This window comes from Cucurbita moschata, unplaced genomic scaffold (genome assembly GCF_002738365.1).
Source record: "Cucurbita moschata cultivar Rifu unplaced genomic scaffold, Cmos_1.0 Cmo_Scf00023, whole genome shotgun sequence".
Lineage (NCBI taxonomy): Eukaryota > Viridiplantae > Streptophyta > Magnoliopsida > Cucurbitales > Cucurbitaceae > Cucurbita > Cucurbita moschata.
In genome coordinates, this window is record NW_019268539.1 from 2,773,848 (window position 1) to 2,788,383 (window position 14,536).

The following is a 14,536-nucleotide window of genomic DNA, read 5'->3' on the forward strand; positions in this document are numbered from 1 at the left end:
TAAAATTTTTAAATTTTACCTCCATTTTTATTAGTTTAGCTTAAAATAAATGAAGATAATTAAATAAACAAAAACAAACTTGAAATCTCGAATTTGGAAGGAAGAAGACGACGCCCCAAGGATTCTGCTCTTTGTATTTGTGTATTTTTGTTGGCGCCATCAATTTTCAGTGCACGTAACTTGAATAGAGAACAACAATGGCGGAAGCAGCTACAGGTAACAGTGGGAGAGGGGCGGAGCCGTCGCTGAAAGACAAGGGCAATGAGTTTTTTAAAGCAGGGAACTATCTCAAAGCTGCTGCACTTTACACACAAGCTATCAAACTAGACCCTTCGAATCACGCTCTTTATAGGTATATTACCCTCTCACTCTCTCTTGCTTGATACAGTTTGCATAAAAAATCAGAATATTGTTCTTATTGGGTTTTTCTGTTGCACTATGTTATTGATTCAGACAATTGGGATTGGATGTGCATACAATGCTTCTTCCGATCTAAGGATGTTATCTTTGTGAAGAACTCAAACTTTGATCTCCCAGTAGCTTATCGACAAGATGAGGTTATAAAATGCTTCTGTGGGTTGCTCTCTGTTCAGAATTGTTGGGAGAGCACTCCAAACATCGACTAATTAAGAGGTTGATCATGGGTTTATAAGTAAAGAATTTCTTTATTGGTATGAGGCATTTCGGGGAAATCACAAGCAAAATCATGAAAGGTTGTGTTCAAAGTGGACAATATCATACCATTGTGGAGGTTTGTGATTCTTAGCATGGTATCAGAGTTATGCCATTACCTTAGCCATGTCAATAGAAAGTTGTGAGCCTTTGTTCGACGGGAGGATTGTTGAGGATTGTTGGGAGAGGAGTCCCACATTGACTAAGCTAATTAAAGGGTTAATCATGGGTTTATAAGTAAGGAATACATCTCCATTGGTATGAAACTAGTTTATAAGTAAAGAATATATCTCCATAGGTAAGCTATCGTCCTCAAGTACCTTGCCACTAAGGTTTTGGAACTGGTTAGGAATGCAACACTGACAACAAGAAAAATAGGATAAATCCTAAGCATGGTCTTTTAGTTGTGAAGAACATTGAGGAGCTCGAAAAATTGCTTAAAAGAGTCACCATTGCAAGTGATGCAAGTGTAGTGAGCACGAGATAGGCAAGTAACACACATGGAAGTGCTCAAAGAGGAGTGAGCACAAGAGGGCAAGCAATGCCCGTTGATGTGCTCCAAGAGAAGTGAGCACAAGAAAGGCAAGTAACAACCGTGTAAGTGCTCTAAGGGGATAGTATGCATGAGTTATGTGCTCTCACGACTTTAATTGACAGATGTGCTAACAAAAGGACTTTTTAACTTACTGCTGAGTGAATAATATCTAACTCAGCTTATGAGAGAGTGTCGAACGAATATCCTTTATTTAAGAAATATTTAAATGAATTAGCCTTTTGTTTTTTGTTGTTGTCTGCATTGTTTCCTATTTTCAATGAATTAGCCTGTGTACTTCTCTGATGAATAACAAGAAAGGAGAGTAATACAAATTACTGCAACAAAGATAATAAATAGTTTCGAAACCGCAGTTCTTCTACACCAAATGCTCGTAAGAATCGTAATTGTGCTGATGTATTTTTGGTTTTCCAGCAACCGTGCTGCTGCATTTCTGCATCTAGTTAAGCTTAACAAAGCACTTGCGGATGCTGAGATGACGATTACATTGAGCCCACAGTGGGAAAAGGTAACAAATTCCATTCCCTGTATTGTTTGAGCTAGATCCTTTTCAGTTCCTTTCATTTAACTTTCCCATATGGATGTGCCACAGGGATATTTCAGAAAGGGATGCGTATTGGAAGCAATGGAAAAATATGATGATGTATGTCGATTTCTTCCTTCCTGCTTCTTCCTTAGCAACGGATATATGAATTCTTCTGATAGTTAAAATTTTCTTATTGTAGGCCTTGTCTGCATTTCAAGTGGCCTTGCAATACAATCCACAAAGTGCAGAAGTCTCAAGAAAGATTAAAAGGATTTCACAATTGGTCAAAGATAAAAAGAGGGCTCAAGAAGTGGAGAAAAAGAGATCAAATATAGATATGACAAAGCACTTGGATAAACTGAAATCTGAACTGGTGAGGCATTCGTTCAACTGATGCTCATTTTCACATGTACTGTAAATATGTAACGGTCCAGGCCCACCGCTAGCAGATATTGTCCTCTTTGGGCTTTCCCTTAGGAGCTTCCCCTCAAGGCTTTAAAACGCGTCCGCTAGAAAGAGGTTTCTACACCCTTATAAAGGGTGTTTCGTTCTCCTCCCCAACCGATGTGGAATCTCACAAAATAACGAAAGAGGTTTCTATACCCTTATAAGGGGTGAATTTGCTCACGAATTAGTGATTTTCCTTTTCTTTCAAGGTTGCTCACTGGCCGCTGAAACTAGTTTTTTGTTTTTTTTTTTTTCCCATCCTGAAGTGTTCATTAGAATTGCCGTTTCTTTCTCTTTGCAGTCTGAAAAATATGGCTCTGAAGAATGCTGGAAAGACATATTTTCTTTTCTTGTGGAGACTATGGAGGCTGCAGTGAGATCATGGCATGAAACTTCTAATGTGGATGCTAAAGTGTTCTATCTACTTGATAAGGAAAAGACAGATACTGAAAAATATGCTCCAATCGTAAACATTGATAAGGTGTTAGTCGTCTACTATATGCTTCTTCATTCCATATATAGTCACACGTATTGCTTTTTGTTCCGTTTCTTACTTCGATTAGATTAAGTTAATGAAAGGGTTTCTCTTATCGAGCCTGTTATTCTCGAAACTCTAATATTGAGTCTAAATTGTATATTTGGTTGCTAGAAGAAACACTTTAACCATTCTATACCAACTACCCTCAAGCCCACTGCTAGCAAATATTGTCCCCTTTGGACTTTTCCTTTCGGGCTTTCCCTCTAGATTTTTAAAACGCGTCTACGAGGGAGAGGTTTCCACACCCTTATAAAAAATGTTTCGTTCTCCTCCCCAACCGATGTGGGATCTCACAACTTCTGTCTTTTGTGCTATGCAGGCATTTGAATCACCCCACACGCATACTAATTGCTTTCAATTTTTAAGGAAATACGCCGAGGATTCAGTCTCTCGAGCAGCATGCTTAGTAACTCCTAAAAGCTTGATATCTTACCCACAGGTGATGTTGAATGTCTTTGTTTCTATATTGCTATGATATGGTATATCCATAAAACTCTATTTTTACATTTTGATGATAAAGTATATTATGAAAGATCACTTAGTTTACTAGGTTAGACCACATAATGAGCAATTTAACAAATAACAATTCTACCATTTATTTTGTTTGAGATTACTTGAACAAGTAGACTTTCGATGAATTCTTTTATGTCTTTTCCTTTTCTTGTCATGATGGTTCATTGATGATCTATCAATTTCCTATGCTATCAATACATATGTTGTATGTGGACTTATTGTGACAGCCCAAGCCCACCGCTAACAGATATTGTCCGCTTTGGTCCGTTACGTATCGCCGTAGTCTCACAATTTTAAAACATATTTGCTAGGTAGAGGTTTCTACACCCTTATAAGGCATGCTTCGTTCCCCTCTCCAATTGGTGTGGGATCTCACACGTCTTTTTTCCCTCCTTGGTAGAGGCTATATTTCTTGTTTGAATCAAAAGACTCCCAAGTATCAGCATTTAGTGATAGAAGCCAAAGTACTGAAATGATATTGAAAGATAAAAAGATAAAGAACTCAATAGCTCCCTAGTAATTTGACAAACTCACTCAAGTCCAGACGAACTAAACTCTTGCCTATTTCCATCCCTTCTCACTCCTGGCCTAAAAATATTTTCCTTTACCGTCCTAATAGTATTCCTAGCAATTATATTCCTAATGGCACTTCTATGCAAAAATTCTCAATGATAAATATTGTTTGCAGGTCTGGAAAGGACAAGGTTCAAGAAAATGGAAGCATGGACAACACGATGGTTTCTTCGTTCAACTTGAAACCCCTTCTTTAAGAAAGCTATGGTTTGTTCCTAGTTCCAATGAACTGGGACGACCAGTGTGCCGGTCTCTTTCTTTTTCTTTCTCTTTCTTTCTGTCTATGTTTTGTCAACCTCAGTTCTGCCTTTCTGGGTTGCATAACCTTGTTTAACATGGACGTTTCCCTCGTTTTCATGTGTTTTGACTTTTGTGGTTGTCGTCTGTCGCTTTTTGTTAATTTTTGAGGTTTTGTTACTCATGTTTACAGCTGTGAAATTCATTTTCAGGGATCCTGAGGTTCTGGATATCGGTGCACACGAGTTACTGCCATGCATATTTATAGAAAAGCTGCCTAGCACTTAGATCCATTACAGCCATAATTAGGTTCGAACTTTTCGTGATTCTTACATCTTCCTTCACTCTGAGTTTAGAAGGCTCTTTCCAAAATGTTTGCAAGTGTTTCACATTCATACCTTGCCTAGACAGAAATGAACTTTGGAAAGTTTGAAAACTGGGACCTGCTTTGTTTTTTCAGACCATGGGGATTCTTTGTTGTATGACTGCTTTCTTGTTATGTATTGTTGCTGAGTGTTTTAGTCCCTTAAGCTATCTTGATTCCATCAGGTTCTACGACAGTTCTTTTCGTCTTGTAGTTTGTAAAATCGAAAGGATCTCCGGTTTCTGATTGCTAAAGATGGATCATCCTTCCCCATAACATGGTATGTTCTTGTTTTTCAGAACATATTTGCAGTTTGTCATTGTCAATGGCTGTTCTCTTATTGATTAGCAAAAGAATGAAGATGAATCCCTTTCTTTGGTGACGATAAGACTAGATTAACATTGAAGAAATGCTACCAGGTTTCGTTCATCGATGGAAAACTCTCGGTATGCTTCGACGAAACAAGAATAACATAAACATGATTGCTGTTGTTTACTATTAAGTATTAAGAACTGTTATCAACAACGACTTTATTTATTTTGATCTTGTTTAACTTTTCATAAGCACTTAAAATTTTTGGATTGTTATACTGTTCTAGGTCACTGTTACACAAAGAGTTCTTATCATATTTTCATTTCTTTTTCTTGGATTCTAGACATGGAACCATTACAAATATAGGGTGGCTCGCGATAATCGCGAGCTTCCCGCTTCTTTAAACATTAATCCAAAGTTGTAAGTAATTTGAACTACAAAATGGGGAGAACATATACTATTTAGCTGCTGTAGAACTCTTTAATAGTACCTGCTTCCATGACCCTGCAGCCATAGGAACACAAAACAATCAGACAACCCCATCAGAAGTTGATCATAATCATGAGCTTTTGTGAACTTGTATTTGCTTAGTTTGGATTTAAAGGAAGTTGGATACTTCACAAGCAACAAGCGATCTGTAGTTGGTATTAGTGAGCACTGTACTTGTGGAGCCACATTCACTATTATGGAGTGAGCCTGTGGACTTGTCAAGCTTCATCAGCAATGGAAACTGCAAGTCTTGAGTGCCATAACCCACAAGAGAAGACGATCGTTTTATCTGCACGGCGGCCTTCGGGACATTCTTCCCATCGGTTGATGCCTTCCTTCTGCTTGGCTGCCTCTCAAATGATGCAGGCCTCGTCTTAGGCGCACTCTGTGACCGGGTTTTGGCTCTTGAAGATTCTGTATTGGCCATGTAACTTGGGAACATTGGATACTCAAAGGACAGAGATTGCATACATTCTGGTGTGGGGTCAGGTTTAGACTTGACCAAGTAATCTTGAGGGCTGCTTTCTATGGTACAGATGGAGTAGTCCTCGAAATGGCCGCTGGAACCTCGTGCGTCGATGTCGGTTAGAGCCGATGGTACTTGTGAGACAAGGTGAGAGTGATGCGTGGCAAAGACATGATCAGACCGAAACCTACGCTCATGTTGTTGGTCTGCAACATAGCTTGTCCTGTTCTTACAACCTGGTTTGTATTCTCCATGATCCATCTCCACAATCTTAATGTTTTCCTCAGAAACCTACATTCACAACACTGATGTTTCAAGCTATTTTCAGTTAACTTTGCAGGGAAAGATTTAGCAGAAGAATGATAGTTACATGATTGCCATAACCAAAATGATCGTCACCAACTGATCCTTTCATCCCATCGATCGTCCTGATCCTCTGGGCACGAGCTCGAGCCTGGGCCGTGATCAATGCTTGCATACACCGGAGAGTAGCTTTGGCTTGTTTTCTAACAAGGTGACCCCTAGCCAGTGCTTGCAGCTTCACTAATCCTCTTAATGCCCGGAGTGCTTTTCTTGCCTACAACATGAAAACCAAGGAGATTGGTAAAATGGTAACACCGCTAGTAGATATTGTCTTCTTTGGGCTTTCCCTTTCAGGGGGAAGGTTTTCGAAACGTATCTACTAGGGAGAGGTTTCCACACCCTTATAAAGGGTATTTCGTTCTCCTCCCCAACTGACGTGGGATCTTACAGAAAGTTTACCAAATAAGACCGGAAGACTGATTGAATCTTGATGGCAGCAGCCTCCTCAATTGCAGTAGCTTTCATGTAGGCTACTTCAGTTAGCCGGATTGCAGCAGCTGCAGCAGCCTGTGCAGCAGCCACAGCAGCATCAGCAGCGGCAGCTTTCACCACTAACATGGCCACGGCTTGCTTTTTCTCCTCATAATCTACATCCACTGCAGCCTGTGCCACCGGCATTATGGAGCTGACCATCTCAAGAGGGAACGGGAATGAATCTCTCGACGACACAGCCGTCGCTGCAGCAGAAGATCTTCGAAAACTCCATCGTTTTTTCTCTTTAGAATTGTGTCGGGTTGATATCGGGGTAGCTGGATACTCGGAAGTAGTCGACGAATTCTGCTCCTTCTCTTTGTCCTTCTTCCCTGTCAGAAAGTTCCTCAGCCATTTGCTTGTCTTTCCCATCTCCCCCTTCAGGTAAGCTCAAGCATCATAGAAGAAAGCCAAAATACTTATAGATCTCTCTTGAACTGAAGACCAGCTCCTTATATTGCTTAAGCATGTGAGAGCTGTCCTTTTGGATCCAATTTGGGAAATTGGGATTCACATAATCAAGATCTTTCATTCTTTTTCTAACTATTTCTATCTCGAGAAAGGTACGTCCAAACCGAAAGATTAAAAAATTAGCATCCTTAAACTCTGTCCTTTGCTTTATCTTCCATAAATACCAGTTAGATAGAAACTGAGATCTGAAATAGTATGACAGTAACCGGATATGAAAGTTGGAACTTAGAACACTATCACACCTGTTCTGAATCTCGATTTTCATTTTTGTGTCCGTGGAGCTCAGACACTACTACACTTGTCCCAAACCTCAACTTTCATGCTCGTGCACGTGCATCTCAAACAGTTAGAACTTGAACACTACCACACCCTTTTCAAATCTTAACTTTCATGCTCGTGCACGTGCATCTCAAACAGTTGGAACTCATACACTATCACACCCTTTCCAAATCTCAATTTTCATGCTCATGTACGTGCACCTCAGATAATCAGAACTCGAACACTACCACACACGTTTCAAATCTTAATTTTCATACTCGTACACGTGCACTTCAGGCAATTGAAACTCGAACACTACCACACCTCCGTCTACCATAATCTATGATATAGAGAGAGAGAGTCAAAGTGTTTGGTAGAAAATGGAACAATGTGATGTGGCATAAAATGGTGCCCATAGCCATTACAAATTATTATTTTTATTTTTAAATATATTTTAAAATTTTCACTCACATGGGTTGTTCACTTGTTGTAATGTTTTTATTTAGTTTTTGTCTCCATTTCTCTTTGTCTTATTCTTCACTTCTTTCCAATCTATAAATCATTTCTCTATTCAACTCAACCACTCCAATCCCATCCTCTCTTCTTTCTTTCTTAACTTAGTCTTGTTTATAATTCCTTAATCACTTCCCCCCTCCTAATCACATATTTAAACCCTCTTAAACTGATCCCGAGACTAAAATCTCTACATATCTTCGCAACGGTGTTGTAATATCCACTTTAGACATGAGTGCCCTCATAAGTATTTTTTTTTTATTTCTTTTAAGGTTACATTCGCGTAGTGACCGATTATATTATAAAACATGAAGGTTACTGTCAAAATATCATCACTAACCCAATAGGGTTAAGCCTAACCACGATATGAGTGACTATATTTACGTTAAGAAAATGATTTTATGAGTGACTATATTTACGTTAAGAACATGATTTAGGATTTTAGGAATAATTTTAGGAAAATGATTCAGGGATTTTTGAAATAAATTTAAGAGAATGGTTTAGTATTTTACGAAAACACGGATAGATTTTAGGAATAGATTGACTATGGTATAAATACCTCCACCCTACTTAGTTCATTATCCCAAGAAATCCCAAGCAATAGTAGTTTCTACAGAGTGTTTTTGTAAATCTTTCTTGATTGGTCTTAATAAAGTGTGCGAGTGTTTCCCACGGAGAGATGTGTTCGACAGTTACAACTTCTGAAATGCCTCGTGAAAGGTCAAGAATTTTCATTTTGAAGCTAAATAAAGTATACTTAAAAAATGCAGTAAAACTTATAACCAGTAGCTACGTTTCTTTGCAATTCTATATAGTATAGGTTGCATGCGATCGATCTTGATTGTGGAATGATACGAATCTCAAACAAGTGTTCTTGCCTTGAGATACTCGATCAACAAGGAGTTCGGAGAAGCGGGTTGTCTTAAACGAGAAGCATAGGATCTAACATCCTAATCAAGTTTGATTATAGGGTGGGAAAATAGGGTTTAGGATGATTAAAAAAATTCACTTATTTTAGTTGAAATGCAGCCCTCATGGGGGGCCATAACGCCATTTCTTTGCATGTGAATGAAAGATTTGTCGGTTGAAGAATGTTAACTTCATATCCTTTGATTCCTTTCTCCATTTTGTCTCCAACCCTCACTCATTCCAATTTCTTTTTTTCATTATTCTCAATTTCATGTAATTAATATTCAACCCACGTGCGTCGGTCTCTAAATACACGTATTATAAAATTCGATGAACCGACAAAAATTAAATCAACTCAATTTGATCTGTACGGTTGAACTAAAAACTTATTTAGATTGAGTGGCGTTGAGTTCAAATAAAATTTAGAAATTGAGTTAGCTCATAGGTATCCCTAAGACTAGATTGGTTTGAACCGAACCAACTTGAATTTATTGCTTTGATTTCTAAAAAATATATTTTTGCTTAAGATGTATATATAATTAAATGTTTAAAAATAAATAACAAACTTTTCAATAAATGATTTTTTTTATACAGCCGGTAGATATTGTCCGCTCTAGCCCATTAAATATAATTGTTAGTCTCACAGTTTAAAAACAGTTCTATTAGGAGAAGTTTTCACATTCTTACAAAACAGGTCAGTATCCTTCCTAATACACCACCCAGTGTCCGGCTCTAATGTCATTTGTAATAGCTCTAGCCTAATGGGAGTAGATATTGTCCGTTTTTTTCCGTTATATATTGTTATTAGCCTCATAGTTTTAAAACGTGTCTACGAGAGAGAGAGGTTTTCACACATTTAGCTAATATTTTGTTCCTCTCTCCAACGTACGTGAGATCTCACGAACCCAATGGTTACCCTAAAAAATGAGAAGGTTAGGTAGCTAGATTGAGAGAGAGGCCCATTTAAGAAGAATCAAGAGGCTTCTTCTTCTTCTTGCTTCAAAGTTTCTTAATTCACTAATACAGAAATGGAGATGCAATTTGCTAGGCCCGCCAACGATAAAGCCATGTTGAAGTCCGATCACGAAACCCCAGATGGCCATTTCTCTGTTTTGTGATCGTTGAAGGGTTCTGCCTTCACCCATCGCTGTTCACGCTAATGATTTCTGTTCTTATACACCTTTTTATTCTGTGGCTTTTGCAGAAATGGATTGGTAACTTTTTTTGATAACTTGATTGGAAAGGACAGAGTGTTTGTTCTTGTTTTGATTGAATTGATAATGGCTGAAAATGTCTGCAAGGAAGTGAACTATGGATGAGAAACCTGTAAAGATTCTAGTAATGGGAGTTTCTTGTTTGAATGTGATAGCAGTTCTGGGCGGAAGCAGGCTCTTTCTGATCATGATGATAGTGACTGCTTCCAAGTTTCTCCTCTTCATTATACCCAAATGGAAGATTCCTTTCTCTTTCTCTATCTCCTATGAAGCTTTTCTGTGAAAAATAGCTGTGTTTTTAGCCATAGTTGCTATTTCATCTGCTTGCTGCAATTCATAGCTGTTTGATTCTGCCAAATGGGACTTGTTTTTTGGTTGATGAATGTATTTGCCAAAAGTTACTGCAGAGGTGTCTTGTAAGATGTAGATTTAGGCCGTCACAATCGCACTTTTCTTGGCAGCGGATTTGGCGATTGTGCGGCACTCACTCTCGGTACTGAGTGAGTCAAGCCAACTTAGGATTGTGTCGCCTATGGTCGAGCAATGTATGCTCAAGCTTTTGGCCCCATTTTGAGAAAATGGGCCAGAGAGATATTGAAAACAATGTTACATGACTACAAGCAAAAGACAATACAACCGCTTTAATAACATATAACTTTCTGGATAGGGAGAATTTGACCACTAGTGCAGATGATACATTTGGAGGCAATTCAAGTCGGGTAGGCCTAGACGTGATTTTGCTGAACGGTCATACAAAATCTAGGTGGGAGAAGTTGACGATTGGTCGCATTTTTCTAGTACATTCTAGGGTATTTCATGTCTACCAGGCGTAGATATGATTATGCCGAAACGTCATACACTTAGAAAAGACAAGAAGGAAATTGTACATTATGAAAGTAGTAAAGGAAAGCGATAAAGTAATACGAGGCTAGGGTTTTGGCATGTAACGAGCATGTGGCCATAGGCAACACACCTTGGACAAACATAACCGTGACATTGTGCTTCATTTGAAAGAAAAAAGTTCTAAATTTATATGAATACTAAACATTTGAATTCTAATCTTAGACTACCCATTTCAAAATCGGTATTACGTGATGGTCAGACAAGATTGTGGTTATAGGCGACACGAAAATTTAACGGTGAAGTTGGCCGAAGATATGAAACACATCAACAATGCTTATAGCTAAGGTTGCAGCTATGAACCAAGATGTCTTCGAAACTCAATGTGCAGATGATAAAGGCCCTGTTGGATTTAACTTATTTGGATGAGTACATATTTCATCATATTCAAGGTTTTATGGGTCTTGATCTTTATTATTATGTTCATATATCTGATGGTGCTAGAATTGAACATCTCACTGCTTTGAACAATGCTGATAGGCATTAGATTTTTACCGTTGATGCCACGTAATCTGACTCACCGGTGCTTTTCGACCCCTCCATCGGGCGTACAGACTTAACCAAGAACTAATGAATCGATATTCGTTTGTAATGACCAATCCTATGTTTTTGGTGAATATGAAAGCTTATTTACTTGATGTCTTTCTTGTTGCTGTATAGCTTGTCGATGGGTCGACTGTGGAGGCGGTTCGTGCAACAAGATGTCGCGGTTGGCATACAAATGTGATTGTTTGAAGGGCTAACACTGCCTTTCCATGCTTATTCTGAGTTGTGTTTGATACTCAATTTGAAGGCTCAATGAGTATGGATTCCAAGGACCCTTCTGCTACAAATAACAATAATGGTTAGTCATTTCAACTACTAACTTTTTCCTGGTTGAATCTTGTATTTTCTCCACTATACAGTCGATTTAACCTTGTCACGAACATAACTAGAAACGAAACGAGCTTTGTCAACGCGTAACAGCCTAAGCCCACCACTAGCCGGGCTTTCCTTTTTGTGCTGTTTTAAAAAGCGTCTAGTAGGGAGAGGTTTCCACACCCTTATAAGCAATGTTTCGTTTTTTTCTCCAATCGATGTGGGATCTCACAATCCACCCTTCTTGGGGGGACAGTGTCCTCGCTAGCACATCGACTGGTGTTTGGCTCTGATATCATTTATAATAACCCCAAACCCACCACTAGCAGATCCTTTTCGGGCTTGCCCACAAAGTTTTAAAACGTGTCTAGTAGGAAGAGGTTTCCATCTCCTTATAACCAATGCTTCGTTCTTTTGTAAAACTAGAATTATATTGACATTCATTCAAACTACTTTGATCTACAGCTCGAGGTTCGCTCGATGATAATGTATGTAGCTACGCTGCTGAACAAATAGACCGACGAACCTGGTGGCGGTGCCATACGACTGTAGTTTGATTATGTGTAAGGCCTCCATTTCTATAGAATAAGTTTCCCATTTTGTGTTTTATGAGTATGAGTTTGACAGCAAATGCAAATGACTTTTGAGATAAATTGGGTTGGTGAGAATCAAATCAAAGAGACCGAGAAAGAGGGCGAAACGGAGAGAAGCCATTAAAATGCACTGAGAGAGCTTGATTGATTGGAAATGAAGAGAAGCCCATCACGAAGTCTTCGAATCAAATCCGACGTCGAAAACGAAGATCATGAACAGAGGCAGCAGGCACTTAGAGTTCTCAATCAGTTCATCTCCCACAACCTGTCCCATCTCATTATTGCATGCATCTATCCTCATCATTATTATCAGTTCAGATCAGATCAGATTGTCCCCCTTGATGTACGGCGCCGCCGTGTACCGCCCCACTCCCTCCGACACTTCGTCGTGCTCTTCCCTTTCTCTATAATATATATATATATGGAGTCCCTACACATATAGACCGTACACATTGGAACTTGAAGCTATTTGTCTTTCTTCTTTCCACCTTTCAAATAATGACATGCTTCGTGCTTCGTGGTGCCTAAACCTTCGCCTCCTTAGAGCTAGTGTTCTCGTTGGTATGTCGTCAATGTGTCTCTCATGCTATTTAGTCTACTGCTAGCAGATATTGTTCGTTTTGGTCCATTACGTATCGTCGTTAATCTCACGATTTTAAAACGCATCTATTATGGAGAGGTTCCACACCCTTGTAAGAAAATGTTTTGTTTCCCTCTACAATCGTCGTAGGATCTCACAATCTACTTTCTTGGGGGCCTGCGTCCTCACTAGCATACCGCCCGTGTCTGGCTTTGATACCATTTGTAACGACCAAATTCCACTGCTAGTAGATATTGTTCGCTTTGACTCGTTGCGTATTACCATCAACCTCACGGTTTTAAAACATGTCTATTAGGGAAATGTTTCCACACCCTTATAAGAAATGCTCTGTTTCCCTCTCTAATTGATACAGGATCTCATTAGAACGATTAAAAAAATCAAAAGTTATTATCTGTACTAACAAAATCCACCTTCGTTTTTTTGTAGCTTAATTATGAAAACTCCAAAATTAAGTATGCTTTGCTTGAAGTAATTCTATACTGAGTAACCTCTCGAGAGTTTTCATTATAGAACTGTTAATCTATAGACCATACATGAAATTAATAAATGTACCATGAAATAATGTATGGTCATGTAATGAATAATAATATGAGCATGCTTGTTGACCAACCTACATAGAAGAGTAAATGGAGATACTCAAAGATTCCATTGAAATCCAAGTTGAATAAATAAGAAGAGATATATGGAATTGGACATCCACTTGGCTCCTCTCTATTTTCGAATAAAAATCGACACTCGAAATAAATGAAAGATACATGAATAAACCGAAACTAAATCTGAATGAGAGCAATTTTAAAGACATGATAGCTAAAAAACGCTTAAACAATATGAACATCACTACCTATACCAACCAGACGCACATTTCTTTTTCATGGTTCAATCATAGAAATTTCATGATTAAACGTACTTTACTTGAAGCAATCTTAGAATGACTCGTGTTGATTTGTGGGGATAGCTTTCACGGTTAAGAAGCGAGGAGTAGGTGACGTGACCATATCATAGGAGAATATCGATGCTCATTCGAAACCCGTGTTGGTAATATAGGAATAGTGTTCACTCTCAATAAACGAGGAACAAGTAACATGACCCACGTAACAGAAGAATGTTGAGGCCACCCGACGCGCGTTGCATATTGCATTATTTAGTGTTCGTATTAATTATGATGAAAATGAGATCCAATACATTCCTACTCTCACATTTTTCCCACCACTTTAAGATTGTCTGTTCCTCCTCAATTCTTTTCAATTTTCAACCAAAACGAATATATTTGCTTCTACTTTTTGCAACACCAACAATATTCTTATTATCATCGAAAAACATAATTTTTATTTAATCTTTAAATTTCAAATATAATATATATTTTTAATTTAAATTTAATATTTACTTTATTTTTTCTTAAAGTTCACAAAAATACGTTGATGTTTTTATTTTTTTTCTTTTAGCACATAATAAGGAATATTTTTAATTAAAAAATTAAAATTAGTTCAAGACGTGACATGAAATAAATATTCTTTAGAACAAGACGTGGAGCCTAGATGGATGGTGGAATGTATTTTTATGTCATTGTCCAATAAATTAAAATAGAAGAAAACCAAACATAATCTTATCTCTATCTACATTATAGATTCCTTAAATATATATATTTTCGTGAATAATGTAAACAAATAAAAAATTAAATACTTTTAATAATAACAA

The 14,536-nt window shown here is 38.1% G+C and overlaps 2 protein-coding genes and 1 long non-coding RNA gene across 4 annotated transcripts; 2 read left to right on the forward strand and 1 right to left on the reverse strand.

The window, feature by feature from the left end:
* The first annotated feature begins 80 nt into the window (after positions 1–80).
* LOC111460130 (RNA polymerase II-associated protein 3-like) lies at positions 81–5,343 on the forward strand. Of its 2 annotated transcripts, XR_002713376.1 has the most exons (10): positions 81–352; positions 1,640–1,733; positions 1,818–1,868; positions 1,951–2,124; positions 2,500–2,679; positions 3,056–3,175; positions 3,938–4,071; positions 4,272–4,368; positions 4,638–4,703; positions 5,246–5,343. XR_002713376.1 is itself a non-coding variant. In XM_023103242.1 (8 exons), exons 1-8 carry the CDS (start codon positions 198–200, stop codon positions 4,345–4,347), a joined length of 984 nt encoding a protein of 327 aa, XP_022959010.1. In that variant the 5' UTR covers positions 81–197; the 3' UTR covers positions 4,348–4,696. The 2 variants fall into 2 exon arrangements, 1 of the variants encoding a protein (XP_022959010.1); XM_023103242.1 differs by lacking the exon at positions 5,246–5,343 and having other exon boundaries at positions 4,272–4,696.
* LOC111460129 lies at positions 5,029–6,980 on the reverse strand. The gene is made up of 4 exons (XM_023103241.1): positions 6,453–6,980; positions 6,061–6,267; positions 5,352–5,981; positions 5,029–5,239 (listed from the first exon to the last, which is right to left on the reverse strand). The coding sequence occupies exons 1-4, from the start codon at positions 6,894–6,896 to the stop codon at positions 5,216–5,218; spliced, it is 1,305 nt and encodes a 434-aa protein (XP_022959009.1). The 5' UTR covers positions 6,897–6,980; the 3' UTR covers positions 5,029–5,215.
* A 5,138-nt stretch (positions 6,981–12,118) lies between these two features.
* Positions 12,119–12,498, forward strand: LOC111460133. Its single transcript, XR_002713377.1, has 2 exons — positions 12,119–12,210; positions 12,275–12,498. It is a non-coding gene; the product is annotated as an uncharacterized LOC111460133 (long non-coding RNA).
* Positions 12,499–14,536: the final 2,038 nt, after the last annotated feature.